Here is a 14,682-nt window from a genome sequence, read left to right on the forward strand (position 1 = left end):
AAGGGCAAGTCTTACCTTCACTTACCTGGGGATATAGAGTCTTATTGACAGTGTAATTGGTGTATTTAGAAAAGAAAGGGGAAAATGGGAATTTGTCATTTATAGTGAAAAGTGTCACATATGGGCATGTCTGAATATATTCTTTATTCATTTGACAAACCGCATAGGAAAGCAGCGATGAGGAGTTTGATCCGTCATAGAAATACAGAAAAGCAGTCATTCAACTTGAATGTACAAGTCTCGGTCTCTGAGAATCTGCTAAGTCCCCTCTCTCAGTGGGGACCACTGGCTCCTGGTGTTGGCCCAGGCCAGTGACAGCAAAGGAACTGTGTCAGCTTCTGCTGCCCACATGGTAGTGAGAAACTCCCTGCCAATCGCCATCCTTTATGTAGAATTTCTAGAAGCCCTCTGGAAAGCGTCTATTTCAGGGGTGCTTTCTGAGTGTTCAGTGGTCCACTGCAAGCCTCTGATTGCCAGACCTCAGAAAAGATTGGAGACTGAGAAATGACCACAGAATTAATGTGGCCTTTTAAGAGGTTCTGAGGAGTGTCCACAAGTAGTGACAAGTCGAAAGATGGGCAAGGAATGAGATGTAATCTCCCCTTACATGTTGGAGAGTTGTCTAAATGCATGATTATGCTATCTTAGTGTTTAGGGTCAGTGTCAGCCAACCGTTCCCCTAACTGTGAATAGGGGGACCTTGTGAATAAATAGAAGTTTGTTGAATCCACTGATTTCTGAAACATCTTTTTTAATAATTAAATGTATTCTTTGACAGTTTTCATACATGTATATAATACGTTCTGATTACTCTCAACCCCTACCCTCTCTAAAGCTAACTCTAGAATAATATTTTCCCTTCACCTCAAAGTTTAATTTCCCCCATGGAGCAAAATAAAATACAGACTTAAAATTTGCAACTAGCATTGATAAATTATAAATCCATCTTTTTCATGAAGTTTTATTTGTCCAGGATCACTCAGTATAAATCTTAACCTGAAAGGTGTATAAATTCTACTTCCCCAAGAGATAGATTCACTTGTAGCACATGTCTTATCTGTAACTCTTAAGCATCTTACATCATAGTGCTTACTCTTTAGATATGGTCTGATACATGTGCAAACACTTGAACATACATGCTGTTAGCATTTTAATACTTACTAGTGCAGTTCGATATAATCTTTCTTACCTTGTGAGAGGAAGTTAATATAAATGTGAATATGTATTCTAATCAGATTGGCATTTGTTGGTGAAAATTATTCTGCTTAGTAGAATCTCAAATAATCTTGTCATTTAAGTGTGCTTTTTGTTTTCAAAGCTTACATTTCCACATTATAAATGATTTCCTTCAGCTTTACATGGAGCTCACCAGCGTTCACTGCATGAGCTGTGCATGAGCATGTTGAAGCTGCCAAATTTGCCTCGCACATTCACATTTTGTCCTTCTCTGCAGCGCTGATTAACTCTTTGCTAAAATGCTTTGTAGAACAGATTTTCTTTTAATAGTTTATTCATAGGCAAAAGAATATTGTAAATTAAGTGTAAACTGTGTCTATGTTTCAGGCTGTATTTGCAACTCCTTGGCTTTTCTTGCATAGAATAAACCAGCACTTAACAATAGCCTTGCTTTTACTAAACAGAAAAGACACACACTTTAGCATTCAGGGTTTCCAGGTCAGCTCTGGCTGATTTGCAGGCTATGGGGAGCGCTCATTCTTGTCCTGCAGGCTCCAATGACTTAGATCCCTTGGGAGTTCACTGCTAATGCTCTGACTGCATATCCTGTTCACAGGGGTTAGGTCTCCATCTCCACAAGACAAACAGACCTTGTAACAGTCAGAAGCTCTTTTCCACTGTTCTCATTTCCCAGCGGAGTAGTGCTGGTCACTGCCAGAATGTGAATTTTTCATATTGTTTCATAAGAGCCATATATAGAGATAATTTGTGAATTCAAACTATTTCATCGAGTCTTCTACTTTATTTGGAATAGACTCTCCTGACAGGTTTCTAATATTTGAATTTAGATCATCAGAGGTAGATATTTCAGTATTTACATTTCTGTGAGAATAGAAAGATTAATAATATTTCTGAAAATCACTGTGGCTGTTGGGGAATCCTGGAAGTGTGACATTCAGAGGCCCTGACGATGACCTGCACTTTGGGTGTGTGGTTAAAAAACAGAATACCTTATTGCCTGTCTTTCTCTTTCCAGCCTAGGAATGGATGGCTTTGGCCAACCAGTGGGAATTCTTGGACGTCCTGCCACCGCCTATGGATTCCGCCCTGATGAACCTTACTACTACAGCTTTGGGTCTCGATAAAGTCACCCCTTTCCATGTGTACCCTCAGCTTAGGAGAGATCTGTGTGGTGTGGGTTAACCTTGAATCTTGACTTAATAATGCATGTTGGTACTCCTGTGGGACTGTGTTTCTTATTTCTCCATGTTGTTAGCTGCAGGTTAACTCTGACCCTCACGTCTTCTGTTAAAAACAATTGACGCTGCAGTGTTCACTCATCCAGACACATTTTGAGGAGAATAACATTTCCCATGAGACTGTTGCGAAACTACTAGCCTGGAAAAAGAGATACTACATTATGTACATTAAGTGACTAATTTCTATTAAAAAGTGGCATTCGTGCAAAGGAATGGGCCAGAGTCATGTGTTCATATGTGCTGTGTTTCATAGGAACCACTCATATTCATGGAATACAGCACTTTTTTTTTGCTTTCTCTTTCTACTTATAAACTTAGTGTTTTGTATGAGCTGTGCTACCTTTACATTTTATTTTAAATGAACCTCATTCTGCCTTTTGTTTCATGCTGTGTCTGGAAGCTTCTTTCCCAAGGTTATTAACAATATGAGTTTTTAACTAATGGTGAACATATGTTGGAAGTGGTGTTGGACCTTAAGTGATTTGTTATACTTCTAAGTAATCGGGATTCATGACACTTTAACTATAGCAGAATACTAGGGCAACCTCCGTAAACGTAGCAGGAGCACCACTGGGCTTCTAAGCTTTGTTTTTTCCTGAAATGTACAATATAAGGTGTGAACAAGCTAATTTATTTTGCCTTACCTAAGAAAATTAAGGAAAGTATTCTTTCTCTCTTTGTTAACTTTAGAAGTGGGTAATGGGAAGTAGAGAGGGTCATGGTGATTAATAATGAGTTTTGAAAATAATTCATTGATTTTAAAATGTTGAAAATTTTACTTGAAAAACCAAGCAAGTGAGCTAATTGTAAGCATAGGTTGTTTCTTGATTACCTCCTACCAAGGAAACACAAGGCTTCCAAACAACACAAATCAAAGGTAAGCTTTCTGCCTTTAAATTTAAGACCCACTGATCTAACTATACTTTTACCTTAATTTACACAGTTAGCACAAAGTATTAGAGCTGGGAAGGTCCTTGGGAACAATTCAGTCCATGTGCTTGGGAAACCAAACACTTAAAAATGTAAAGATAACCAACAGGTGTATTCTCACCTGATACCTGTAAGGTGGTATATGATCGAGATGTTGTTTTAGTATATGATCGGGATGTTGTTTTAGTATATGATCTGGGATGTTGTTTTAGTATATGATTGGGATGTTTTAGTATATGATCTGGGATGTTGTTTTAGTATATGATCTGGGATGTTGTTTTAGTATATGATCTGGGATGTTGTTTTAGTATGTGATTGGGATGTTGTTTTAGTATATGATCTGGAATGTTGTTTATGTTTGTGAACTCACAACCTAAGTGATCTTTCTGGAAGCATGCAGTTGTCTTTGTTTCCCTTTTACCCACAAAATAAATATTAATGTCAGAAAATTTTGAATCAGTACTGTCCAACTCTCATTTTTTACAATTAAAACCAAACAATCTGAGGTGAGAACCAATGAGATGGCTGGATGAGTAAAGTCACTTGCCACCAAGCAAGAAGACCTGAGTTCAAGTCCTAGGACCCACGTGATTGGAGGAGTGAGCCAATTCCTGCACGTTTGTCCGCTGACCTTCACCTACACGCCATGGTATATATGCACCCCTTACACAAAGTCAGACATAAAATAAAGAAGTGTAAAATACATAGTCGTTTCAAATTGAGATGAGCTATTAAATGACTTACCTGTGTTTCTGTGTTTAGTCAGTGATAACACCTATCTCTTTGTTTTCAACATAGCAGCCCTGTACAAATGCGTTCCTGTTGTTTATCACATACACAGTGTAAGTACACAAAACTAAAGTGACATTTACACACTTAGCAGAACATTCCAAATGTATAACTTTTCGAATGCTATGCACAAATTTCTCACATATTTTTATTGTTTTAGGATTTCACAGATTTAGAAATTATAATCTTTCCACTCAGGCATTGGCTAGTTTAGCATTCCCTTGTTTATCAAAGTTTGCCAATGAGATCAGTAACAAAGAATATCTAAATTATTGTGTCTATCAGAGAACAAAAAGGGTCAGCACTTGGCCCTTGTAGAAATACCATTCATACTGTAAGTCATATCCTGGCCTCACTAGGTTGTTGTTTGTTTGTTTGTTTGTTTGTTTGTTTGTTTGTTTTTAATTAATATCATACTTAATTTAATGACATATACTAGAAATTTTCTTACGGGATAAAAATTAAAATTTCCACAAGAATCTTAGAAAGATGAACTGGGGATATAGCTGAGTGGTTTAAGATCTGCTTAGCATGTATGTGACCTGACTTGTGTCCTCAAATAATTGAATTAAATTTTAAAATGTCTTGGAAAGGAAAACATAAAATGCTTCAAAGAACAAACTGTCTTCAGGCTTTAGCTGTTAAGTGACTAAAGCGAGTGGAGTGTGACCTGTAGACTGTTACTAGAGTTTTCCTGCCTGGCCCACAGTCAGGACAAATCTCTCTCACCCGCCAGTCCCAAGCCGCTCAAACCCGATCAAGTAAACACAGAGACTTATATTGGTTACAAACTGTATGGCCGTGGCAGGCTTCTTGCTAACTGTTCTTACAGCTTAAATTAATCCATTTCTATTAATCTATACCTTGCCACATGGCTCGTGGCTTACCGGCATCTTTACATGCTGTTTCTCATCATGGCGGCTGGCAGTGTCTCTCTCCCCCAGCTCTATTCTCCTCCTTGTCCGGCCTATACTTCCTGCCTGGCCACGGGCCAATCAGTGATTTATTTATTGACCAATCAGCAACACATTTGACATACAGACCATCCCACAGCAGTAGACTTACTTGTTTTATTTGAGGGATGGACAGATTCAGAACCCAAAAACACTTCACTTGAATAATTTTTTTAGTGTTTTGTGAAGGAGATAGTTTTTCTTCATCTTATCTATTTCTCCTAATTTTTTCTTCTGCCGTACTAAGAATTTAACCTGGGTTCCTTGCACATAGTAGGCAAGCTCATTACTACTGACTTGTATCCCAAGTGGTAGGCAGGTGGATATTCTTAAGAATGATTGAGGGAGGCTGGGCAGTGGGGCACATGCACTCGGCAGAGGCAGGCAGATCTCTGAGTTCAAGGCCAGCCAGGTCTACAAAGTGAGTTCCAGGACAGCCAAGGCTACACAGAGAAACCCTGTCTTGAAAAACAACAACAACAAAAAAAAAAAAAAAAAAAAAAAAAAAAAAAGGATTGTGGGAGGTAGACCCGATTTACTTTCCATAACAAAAGTGTTGTTTTTTACATAATGAAAAGCTAGCTTCAGGAAGAAGAACCCACAAAGTGATTTGATGGGCTTTGAAAGCTGGTTGGCAGGTATAAATATTAACTACAAAACAAAATTAAAATTAAAATTATTATTCCTGAAAATATATGCATAGGAAATTAATGATGACTGACATAGTTTTGCCAGCTCAAGAAGTAATTGAAGGGATAATAATTTTGTGACTTTTTAGAGGCATCCATCCAACCTGGCCTTTTAATAAAAATGGAGATGCATCCCTTGAGAAGTCAGGTGCAACACTAAATATTCTTTCACCTTCCATATAAATCTCTTTGAATTTAGAGTTCAGAAGTGCACTGTCCGTAGAGCTGTCTGCTCTGGAGCACCTGGTAGGAACGAGCAAACACAAGCCCCTTCTACGGAAGGAACTTTGAACCCACGTTTCAGCATTCTCTCAGAACAGGCTACCTAAGCACAGGCTTCCGTGGAAAAATTACATTCACAAGTGGGAGCATTTGAAAGCCTCCACCATATACAGACTACAAAACAAACCTATCTCAAATAGTATAAGAAACAAATACAGAATCAAAACATGTGCAAGAAATATGACAAAGGTCAGGCATGTAAAACTAAATGTTTAGATTCAAAATGTGTTGACGAGAACCAGATTTGACAGATGAACAAATTACGCTAGGCTTTCTGAGTTATTTGTCTCAATGTTTAGACAAGTATATATTGGACATGAAGTGTATTTCTCTCACACCTCCTCCTCATCTTTTTTACCTCCCCCTCTTCCTCCTGTCAATCCCCTTTGTTGCCCAGACCATTTCACTTTTCCTTTCCTGACATATTACATACATTGTTTTATGTATTCATGCAAAAATCTAAGAACCACAAATGAGATAAAAATGTTTTTCTGAGACCAGCTTAATTCACTTAATATGATTATCTTCAGTTGTACCCATTTTCCTGCAAATAACAGAACCTTTTTCTTATTTAGGACTAAAAAATTCTATTTTGCGTCTGCACCACACTATTTTACCCTTCCTCTAAAGCTGGACACCTGGGTTGATTGCACAGCTCAGCTGTTGTGAGTAGGGAGGCGGTAAGTGTGTATGTATATAGGAGTGCCTCTGATGGATTGACTTAGGCCCTCAAGTAAGCACCCAGGAGTGCCATAGCTGGGACAAGTGCTAGATCTATGTAGTTTATTAAGGAGCCTCCTTAGTGACTGCACTGGTTTTACATTCCTGCAGCAGTGTATAAGGGTTCCCTTTTGTCCATATATTAATTACATGTAATAACAGATTCCATTATGATATTTTCTAGCATGTAGAGCAGTGGTTCTCAACCTTCCTAATGCTGCAATGCTTTTATACAGTTCCTCATGTTGTGCTGACACACACACACACACACACACACACACACACACACACACACACCCCACCATAAAATTATTTCATTGCTACTACATAACTGTAATTTTGCTATTGTTATGAATTGTAATATAAATATATGATATGAGGGTATCTGATATGTGACCCCCAAAAGGTTTGTGACCCACATATTGAGAACTTCTGATGTAGATACTATATTTTGATCAGATTCACTTTGCATTACCCTCTCTTGTCTCCTCCTCACTCCTACTGACTTCCTTCTTCCTCCCAACTGCCCTTTCTACTCTTGCGTTCTTGTTGTGTGTGTGTGTGTGTGTGTGTGTGTGTGTGTGTGTGTCTCACATTTGACTAGGTTTGCTTATAGGAACATGGTAAGGGGTTATTTACATGACAACTTATCAGTGTCTAAAACACTAAAGAAAACGTCTCTTCCTCCACCACCAATCATTAACTGCCTGTAGATCCTCAGGGGAAGAGAGGCTCCTGAGACACTCTCTTTCCATGACTAATTGTTTAGTCTCAGTGTGGATGTGGGTCTTGTACAGATATTCACAGCTACTGTAAGTTCATGAGTACAACAGGCATGTCATACCTGGAAGGCAGTGTTCCACAACACTCCACCCCTTCCTTTCATCTTTACATCCTCTCTTCCACATCAGTATAGTTTTAGTTTCATTTATCTGATGATGGGTGCAGTTCTACATTTTCTAATATTTACTAGCCATTTGTGTTTCATCTTTTGAGAACTGCTTATTTTGACACTATAGTTTTAACAACCATAATACATCAGAGAGATTAAAAATTAAAATTATAAGCACTTAGACTATGTATTGTTTTCACTGATGGGGTGACCTTGCCTTGGACGTGGATGCTTCCTGTTGGCATAGGCACAAAGTATTGAGAGATCCTGGCCCTTGGTGGTTGTCCATGCTCTGGCCAGTGCAGAAGAGGAAGCCTTGCTGCTCCAGCTCAAGCTAGCCACATTGATGTGATGCAAAATAATGGACTTGAGACTCCCTCTGCACTCCTCTGCCCAGCTGAAAAGGAGGTTGGAACAAGACTCATTGGACAAAGCAAAGAACTATACCAGTGGATCTCAACCTGTGAGTCATGACCCCTTTGGGGGTCAAACAACCCTTTCATAGGGTTCGCATATCAGATCCCTTACATATCAGATAGTTACATTATGATTCATAACAGTAACAAAAATACACTTATAAGATAGTAACAAAACTAGATTTATGGTTGGGGGTCACTACAACATGAAGGAATGTATCAGAGGGTCACAGCATTAGGAAGGCTGAGAACCACTGGCCTAGACGTTGATGCTCATTGCTCACTCAGTAGTGATTCTGCACCTAAGATGCTTCTAGCCAGGTACTCCCAGGGGAAAGGACTTCACAAAGCCTTGCACGGTGCTTCACAGCCTGTCCCCACCACAGAGAACCAAACTCTTCCAGGCCATGATAATACAGCCACTGCAAGCAAAAGAGCTTTGCTAAAGACAGGTTGAGAGGCGAGCTGTGTGCCTTTCTATAGTCGGCATGATAAATCTGTTAAAGTCCCTTAGTTTAGCCCAGGTTTTGGTTAGCCACTTTAATTTTAAAGAAGTTGGAAATGCGAATAATCTCACTGTAGTGTGGTGGAATGGATATGAATGAGAATTAAACCTGGCTTTCAAAGCTGGGAGAGTGGGGAAAGGAGGGTAGCGTAGAGAATTTTCCAGGCTAACAAAAGAGGAGCATATCTACAAGGGAAAGAAATGTTGGATCCAGAAACACACAACATACAATACTAGGATACAAAAGCATGAGACTGCAATGTATCGTCAAGCAATGGCTAGAAAAGCAGACTTTAAGATATCAGGCAGATAACCTTTCTCAACAATCAAATAGCCAATAGAATGCATTCAATGAACTGATAGGAAATGACCGCCAAACAAACTGTAATTGCCTAGAGACCAAAGTTATCCTAGGGGGTTTTTTTCCAGAAAAAAAAAGGATTTAATATTTTAATATAAAAACAGCAAGACCATTATTAGGCTGTCTGTCAACTTTTACATATAATATTTTATATAATAAACTTTTAAACAGTGGCTTATAGCAATGACCATTCTCACAATTGGGTGGCTTCTATTTGGCTCAATTTGCTGATTCTCTGGCTTTGAGAACTGGTCTTTTTGTGTTAAAAACTCACCATGACAGCAGCCATCATTTTTCCATTGGTTCCTCTAGCATGCTACCAGTTGGACCAGACACAGTGTCAGAGGCCAAGAGGGCCCTAGACCTGAAATTCTGTGCTCCAGGTGTGGAGTTCGATCATCATCATCATCATCATCATCATCATCATCACCATCACTATTATATTGAAACAAGAACTTATCATCACCATTACTATTTTATATTGAGACAAGAAATCATCATTATCATCATCATCATCATTACTATTATATTGAAACAAGAACTCATTATCATCATCATCATTACTCTTATATTGAAAGAAGAACTCACTCTGTAATCCAGGCTGACCTGGAATATATTAAGTAACAGGCTTTTCTTACATAGAGATCCCCCTGCCTTAACTTCTTGAGTGCTGTGATACAGGTGGGAGCCTGTAAGCCTGGCCTTGATGGATTCTTGAAACAGGTTTGTTCCAAGCATAGGGTAGAGTAAGTGAGGATTATACATTCTCCAGTTCAGCCACATGTATGAAACATGTTGGTTTCCTAGGGCTGCTGTAAATGTGCACTAAAACACTGCGTGGGATCAGACTTTAGGAACAGATTGTCCCACAGCAGTGGAAACAATTCAAAACCGTAGTGCTGACAGGGCCATTGTTTCCTCTGAAATTCTTAAGTTTCCTAGCTTCTGGTATTTGCTGACAGTCACTGGCACCCCCTGTTTTATAGATGTAGCACTCTCATAGCATGGCTGTCTTTTGCTTTTGTGTCTTTACATCCTCTTCTCTCTGCATGTCTCTATGTCCAATTGTCCCATTCACTAGGACAGCCATCACTGGATTAGGCCCACTCTAATGACCTCATTAACTTGATTGCCTTTGTCAAGACTTCCTAAATAAGGTCACCTTTGGAGGTACTAAGATTTAAGATTTCAGCATATATTTGGGAGACATAATTCAATCTATAACAACATGTATGTGTGTAGTATGGAGATAAGTTTACTTATCCATTCATACAAATCCTTACTATTACAAGGACTCTAAGATACTAGTGGAATAGCGCTAAAATTTTTATGGGTTTCCAAGAGACATAAAAGGACAAAGCTGGATGGATGGGGAAGGAAGGTGGATCTGGTTGGAGAAGGGATGATGAACATGATCAAAACACATTGTGTGAAATGCTCAAAGAACCAAAAAGCTTTTTAAAAGACATTGTACACAGAGGAGAAAATTAAAAAGACAATTTCTTATCAGAAACAATGTGAAAAAGAATAAACTGTTCAGCCTAGAATTCTATACCTAGTGTCATGGTTTTTCCATGATTCTGTTGAACTGGGCTAAGAAATGCACATATATCTGATAAAATAGTATTTTTCCCCCCTGGGAGAGTCTACGGGGATGTTTCTGAAAGAGATTGGCATTTGAACCAGTGTTGCAGGCCATGACTTAAATACAACAGATGGCAATTAATAATAGATTGACCCACCGATGAATAACTCTGATGGGGAGCCCCACTATGGGGAGCCCCACTAGGCAAAGACCGTGGGGTCACTGGCTGTGGAAACTTGTTACTTCTGTCTGTAATTTTTCTCATGTGCTGCCACATGTCCTCCCTAAAAAGAACAGCTGTGGGGTTCTTTCCACAGCCCACTGGTGGTGGGTTTTACACTTTGGGGACACACATATATACCTGTGGATGGTCAGAAAGATGATTTCTTCTTAAGCTGTATAATTTTGATGAATAGAAATAATACTAGGATATTTTTTATAACTCAGACTGACATAGGAAAGTAACAGTATTCTCAGCTACAAAGACAGCTTTTTACACATTTATCTAACTTTAGACTTCAGAACAAATCCAAAATAGACTAGTTGCCCCTGCAAAATATGCACAGGGACAAATTTCCAAGTGTCTATTGAACCAGAGTCAGGCTGATAACATTAAGACATAACTCCCTGAAGCAATTGGCTTTCTGCACGTACTCCTAATCTCAGTTTATGATACAAGACTCAAGAGCCAACTAACTTTATTGTTTAAGTCCTGAATTTCAATGTCATTCTCTGTAGGGGAATGCTGACCACTTAGAGCTATGTGCTTGCTTACTCACTGGCCAGTCAGTGTGACATTCCAAGCCGGAGAGAAACTGTGCAATTCCTCACATATATCAGAATGGCTCTGTCTCTTATTATTTACTCAAGAAATGCTTTGTGACCCTGAAAATGAAACTCATATTTATCCAGAGTTTTGCTGTTGAGAGAGATGTGTGCAGAGAGGTGTGAAGAGAGAGAGAGAGATAAGTAGAAAAGATGAGTAGCTATGTAGAAGAGAGACCTGTGTAGAGAGATGGAGTAGTAAGGGTGTAAAGATGTGTGTAGGAAGAGATATGTAGAAGAGAGATGTGTATAGACGAGAGATGTGCATAGAAGAGTGATGTGCATAGAAGAGAGGTGTATAGAGAGAAATGTGTAGCTATGTAGAAAAGACATGCAACTGTGTATAGAGATGTGTAGCTGTGTAAAGATGTGTGGCTGTGTAGAAGAGATATGTAGCCATATGGAGACCGATTTTTCAAGATGTAGTAATAAAAAAGTTACCATCAGAACGTGTGTACTTTCTCCTAATAACCCTCAATTAGAAAAAAATCTAGCCCTTGATGCATTCATGGATTTTTTTTCTTTTTGCATACCCTGGTGCTGCCTGAAGGCTGGTCCCCAGGCAGCAGTAAATCAGTAGACTAAATAGAGAAGGACCACTCTCACCAATGTGGGCACCATCTTCAACATTGCTGATCGCTCACATGAACAAGTGAAAGAACATGATTTATCTCTCTTTTCTGTAGGTAGAGCCCTGCTGCTTCTGATTCCTGAGCCATTGAACACTGGGAGTTACACCAGTCGCTTCCATCCCCCACCCTCCATCAAGTTTCTGGCCTTTCAACTCAAACTAGGGCTCCACCACTGACTCCTCTGCTTCGTAGAAGTTTGGACTCAGACTGAATTACATCACCAGCTTTCCTGGTTATGCATCTTTCAAAAAGAATATTATGGGACTTCATGATCTATGTAGTCTCATAAGCTGATTCCCATAGTAAATTCCCTTAGAGAGCAATGTATATATACTATTGGTTGGGTTTCTTGGGAGATCGCTGAAAAATAGGCCCAAAAAAATATCTTTGAAATATGAAGATTTGGAAAAAAAAAACATTTTCTGACATGGTAAAACTGAATAGACATATCAGTTACAAATGCAGCATGCTCAACTCTGAAGGTGTTGCACAGCTCCCTTAACACTTGAACAGAGGATTCTGTGGTGGGCATGAATCCTGCCATCCTGGCTTTGTGGTTCAAGTTCGAGCACCCATCTTATCACTCATCAGCCTGACAAACTAGTTAATTTTCTCACCATTTTGTTTCCATCTCCCTGACCACAGTATAGTCAGTAAATGTGTCACCACCCACCATTCACTTGGCTTCTTATACTCTCTTCAGTGAAATCCAGAGCCAAGCACATTGTGTCACTTAGCTTGATCCTTCTCTAAATGATTATGGGGTAGAAGGCATAACCTCATAACTTCATTTTCAGGTATTGCTGTCATTGATACCGTTGACCCACAGGTAGTCTTTGTGTCCCCGCTGTATGTCACATCACAGTTGTTCCCTTTAGCAGGGGCTTCCCTTTGATCTGAGTTGACAGACCTACCTCTTGGAGTCCTGGAGAAGCCATGCTTGTTTTGCTGTGTCACTGTGAGTCTAATAGCTTCGCTCTTTCCTTAGAACACAGCTGTTGTTTTAATTGCATCAGCACCTGGCTGTCCTCTGGACTGTTCAAAGTTTCATCTGTTCCCATGGACATCAGGAGGTTTGTTGCTGTGATAACAGGCACCACACCTCTGAGACTTTCCAAATTAGAGAGGCCCAGCAGATAGAAATGGGTGGCTTGTCTAAGGTTATAAACTTGTCTGTGCCTCACTGGAATTCCTTACATCAAAATCCCACAGCTGGCTGCTGCACCTCTCCTTACCTGACAGGGATCACCACAATTGTAAGATCCAAACTCCAGTGAGACGTGCCGTTTAAAAAAGTTCTGTGGTAATGGGCTCAGCTATTCTCAATCAATCTTGTATCAGAATTGAATTAAAACAGATCTACTGTATATACAGTATGGGGAGTTTATTATAAGATCAGCTCTTGGACACCTTGGAAACTGGTGAAGTCCACAATGAACTGGTTTTTTCTTTGTTTTGAAGTTGCTATAGGCCAGCTTGGCTAGCAGCTGGAAATGGAATAGGAAACCATTCTCTTCCAGGGAATTAAAATGGGCTCTGATTAGGGAATACAGCTTGACATCAGTGTAAAGAGAACTAGTTAGATGTGTTTGGTAGCTCTTGTGAACAGGAGTGTCCTTTGTGGATATCTCGTCTAGGTGTCACCAGTGTATGTAAAATAGGGGTGAGAAGCCAGAACAGATCATTTCTTGAATCAGTTGGGTGTTTGGACCAAGAGGAGCGACACTAGAAGAGACCCTGCCAAAGCAGCCTCACCATTGCCTGGATATGACATTGATGACAAGATCGTGCACTACTATCCAGAATCTGATGCTTTAATGGCATCAGACTTTCAGAGGAGAGGGCAAGCCATTCTGAAATGTGCATGTAACATAATTATGTTATGTTACACAGAAGGGGATGGGTAATTGATTGTTCTCATAGCTCATCTCTTTTGCAGACTATGAAGACATCTCTTCCTATAGTGGAGAAATATTCTATTGTATGTATGTACCACATTTTTCTCATAAGTCTATCCACTTTTTAGGCAGCCATAAAATTCCTCAAAATTAGCCGGGCGGTGGTGGCGCACGCCTTTAATCCCAGCACTCGGGAGGCAGAGCCAGGCGGATCTCTGTGAGTTCGAGGCCAGCCTGGTCTCCAAAGCGAGTTCCAGGAAAGGCGCAAAGCTACACAGAGAAACCCTGTCTCGAAAAACCAAAAAAAAAAAAAAAAAAAAAAAAAAAAAAAAAAAAAAAAAAATTCCTCAAAATTAAGACAGCACACAAAGTATTTCAGCCTTCAGGCTGCAAGCCAACCTGGGTCCAAATGTCCTTATCTACCCAGAGAAGTAGGTGACACTGTACGTTTTTCACCAGAGGGAGCAGGGGAGCCTCCGATGTACCCAGCTCCCTTCTGTAACTAAATTTACTCCTCACCCTTTTCAGTTGCTCCTTCTGAAAAACTCCATTGGTACAATCAAATTATCATGTAATTCCTAATTACTTTTGACCTAAATAAAAGACAATAGAATATGATTTACTTGGAAATAGCAAAACATTGCAAAAGGAATATGCATGTCAGAGTAAACTGTGGGCATAGTAAATGTGATGGAACAAGGGAACATTTTCAAAGACAAACATGAGAATCATTACATACATTTAGGAACAATAATCCTTGGCCACATGAT

General features: G+C 39.5%; 2 protein-coding genes across 3 annotated transcripts in view; both read left to right on the forward strand.

Annotated features, from left to right (window-relative positions):
• Kifap3 (kinesin associated protein 3) overlaps positions 1–3,821 on the forward strand; it is a 133,884-nt gene extending 130,063 nt beyond the window's left edge. For both annotated transcript variants that reach the window (XM_052737429.1, XM_052737428.1), the window contains exon 20: positions 2,213–3,821. In XM_052737429.1, the coding sequence (XP_052593389.1) occupies positions 2,213–2,321 (109 nt within the window). In that variant the 3' untranslated portion in view covers positions 2,322–3,821. The remainder of the gene's footprint in view (positions 1–2,212) is intronic.
• Positions 3,822–3,945: 124 nt separating this feature from the next.
• Positions 3,946–14,682, forward strand: part of Scyl3 (SCY1 like pseudokinase 3) — a 90,412-nt gene continuing 79,675 nt past the window's right edge. Inside the window, exons 1-2 of the mRNA XM_052737433.1 lie at positions 3,946–4,207; positions 6,654–6,758. The gene's annotated coding sequence lies outside the window, so the exon portion shown is untranslated. The remainder of the gene's footprint in view (positions 4,208–6,653; positions 6,759–14,682) is intronic.

Source organism: Peromyscus californicus, unplaced genomic scaffold (genome assembly GCF_007827085.1).
Source record: "Peromyscus californicus insignis strain IS unplaced genomic scaffold, ASM782708v3 Scaffold_14__1_contigs__length_90479793_seg_2, whole genome shotgun sequence".
NCBI lineage: Eukaryota > Metazoa > Chordata > Mammalia > Rodentia > Cricetidae > Peromyscus > Peromyscus californicus.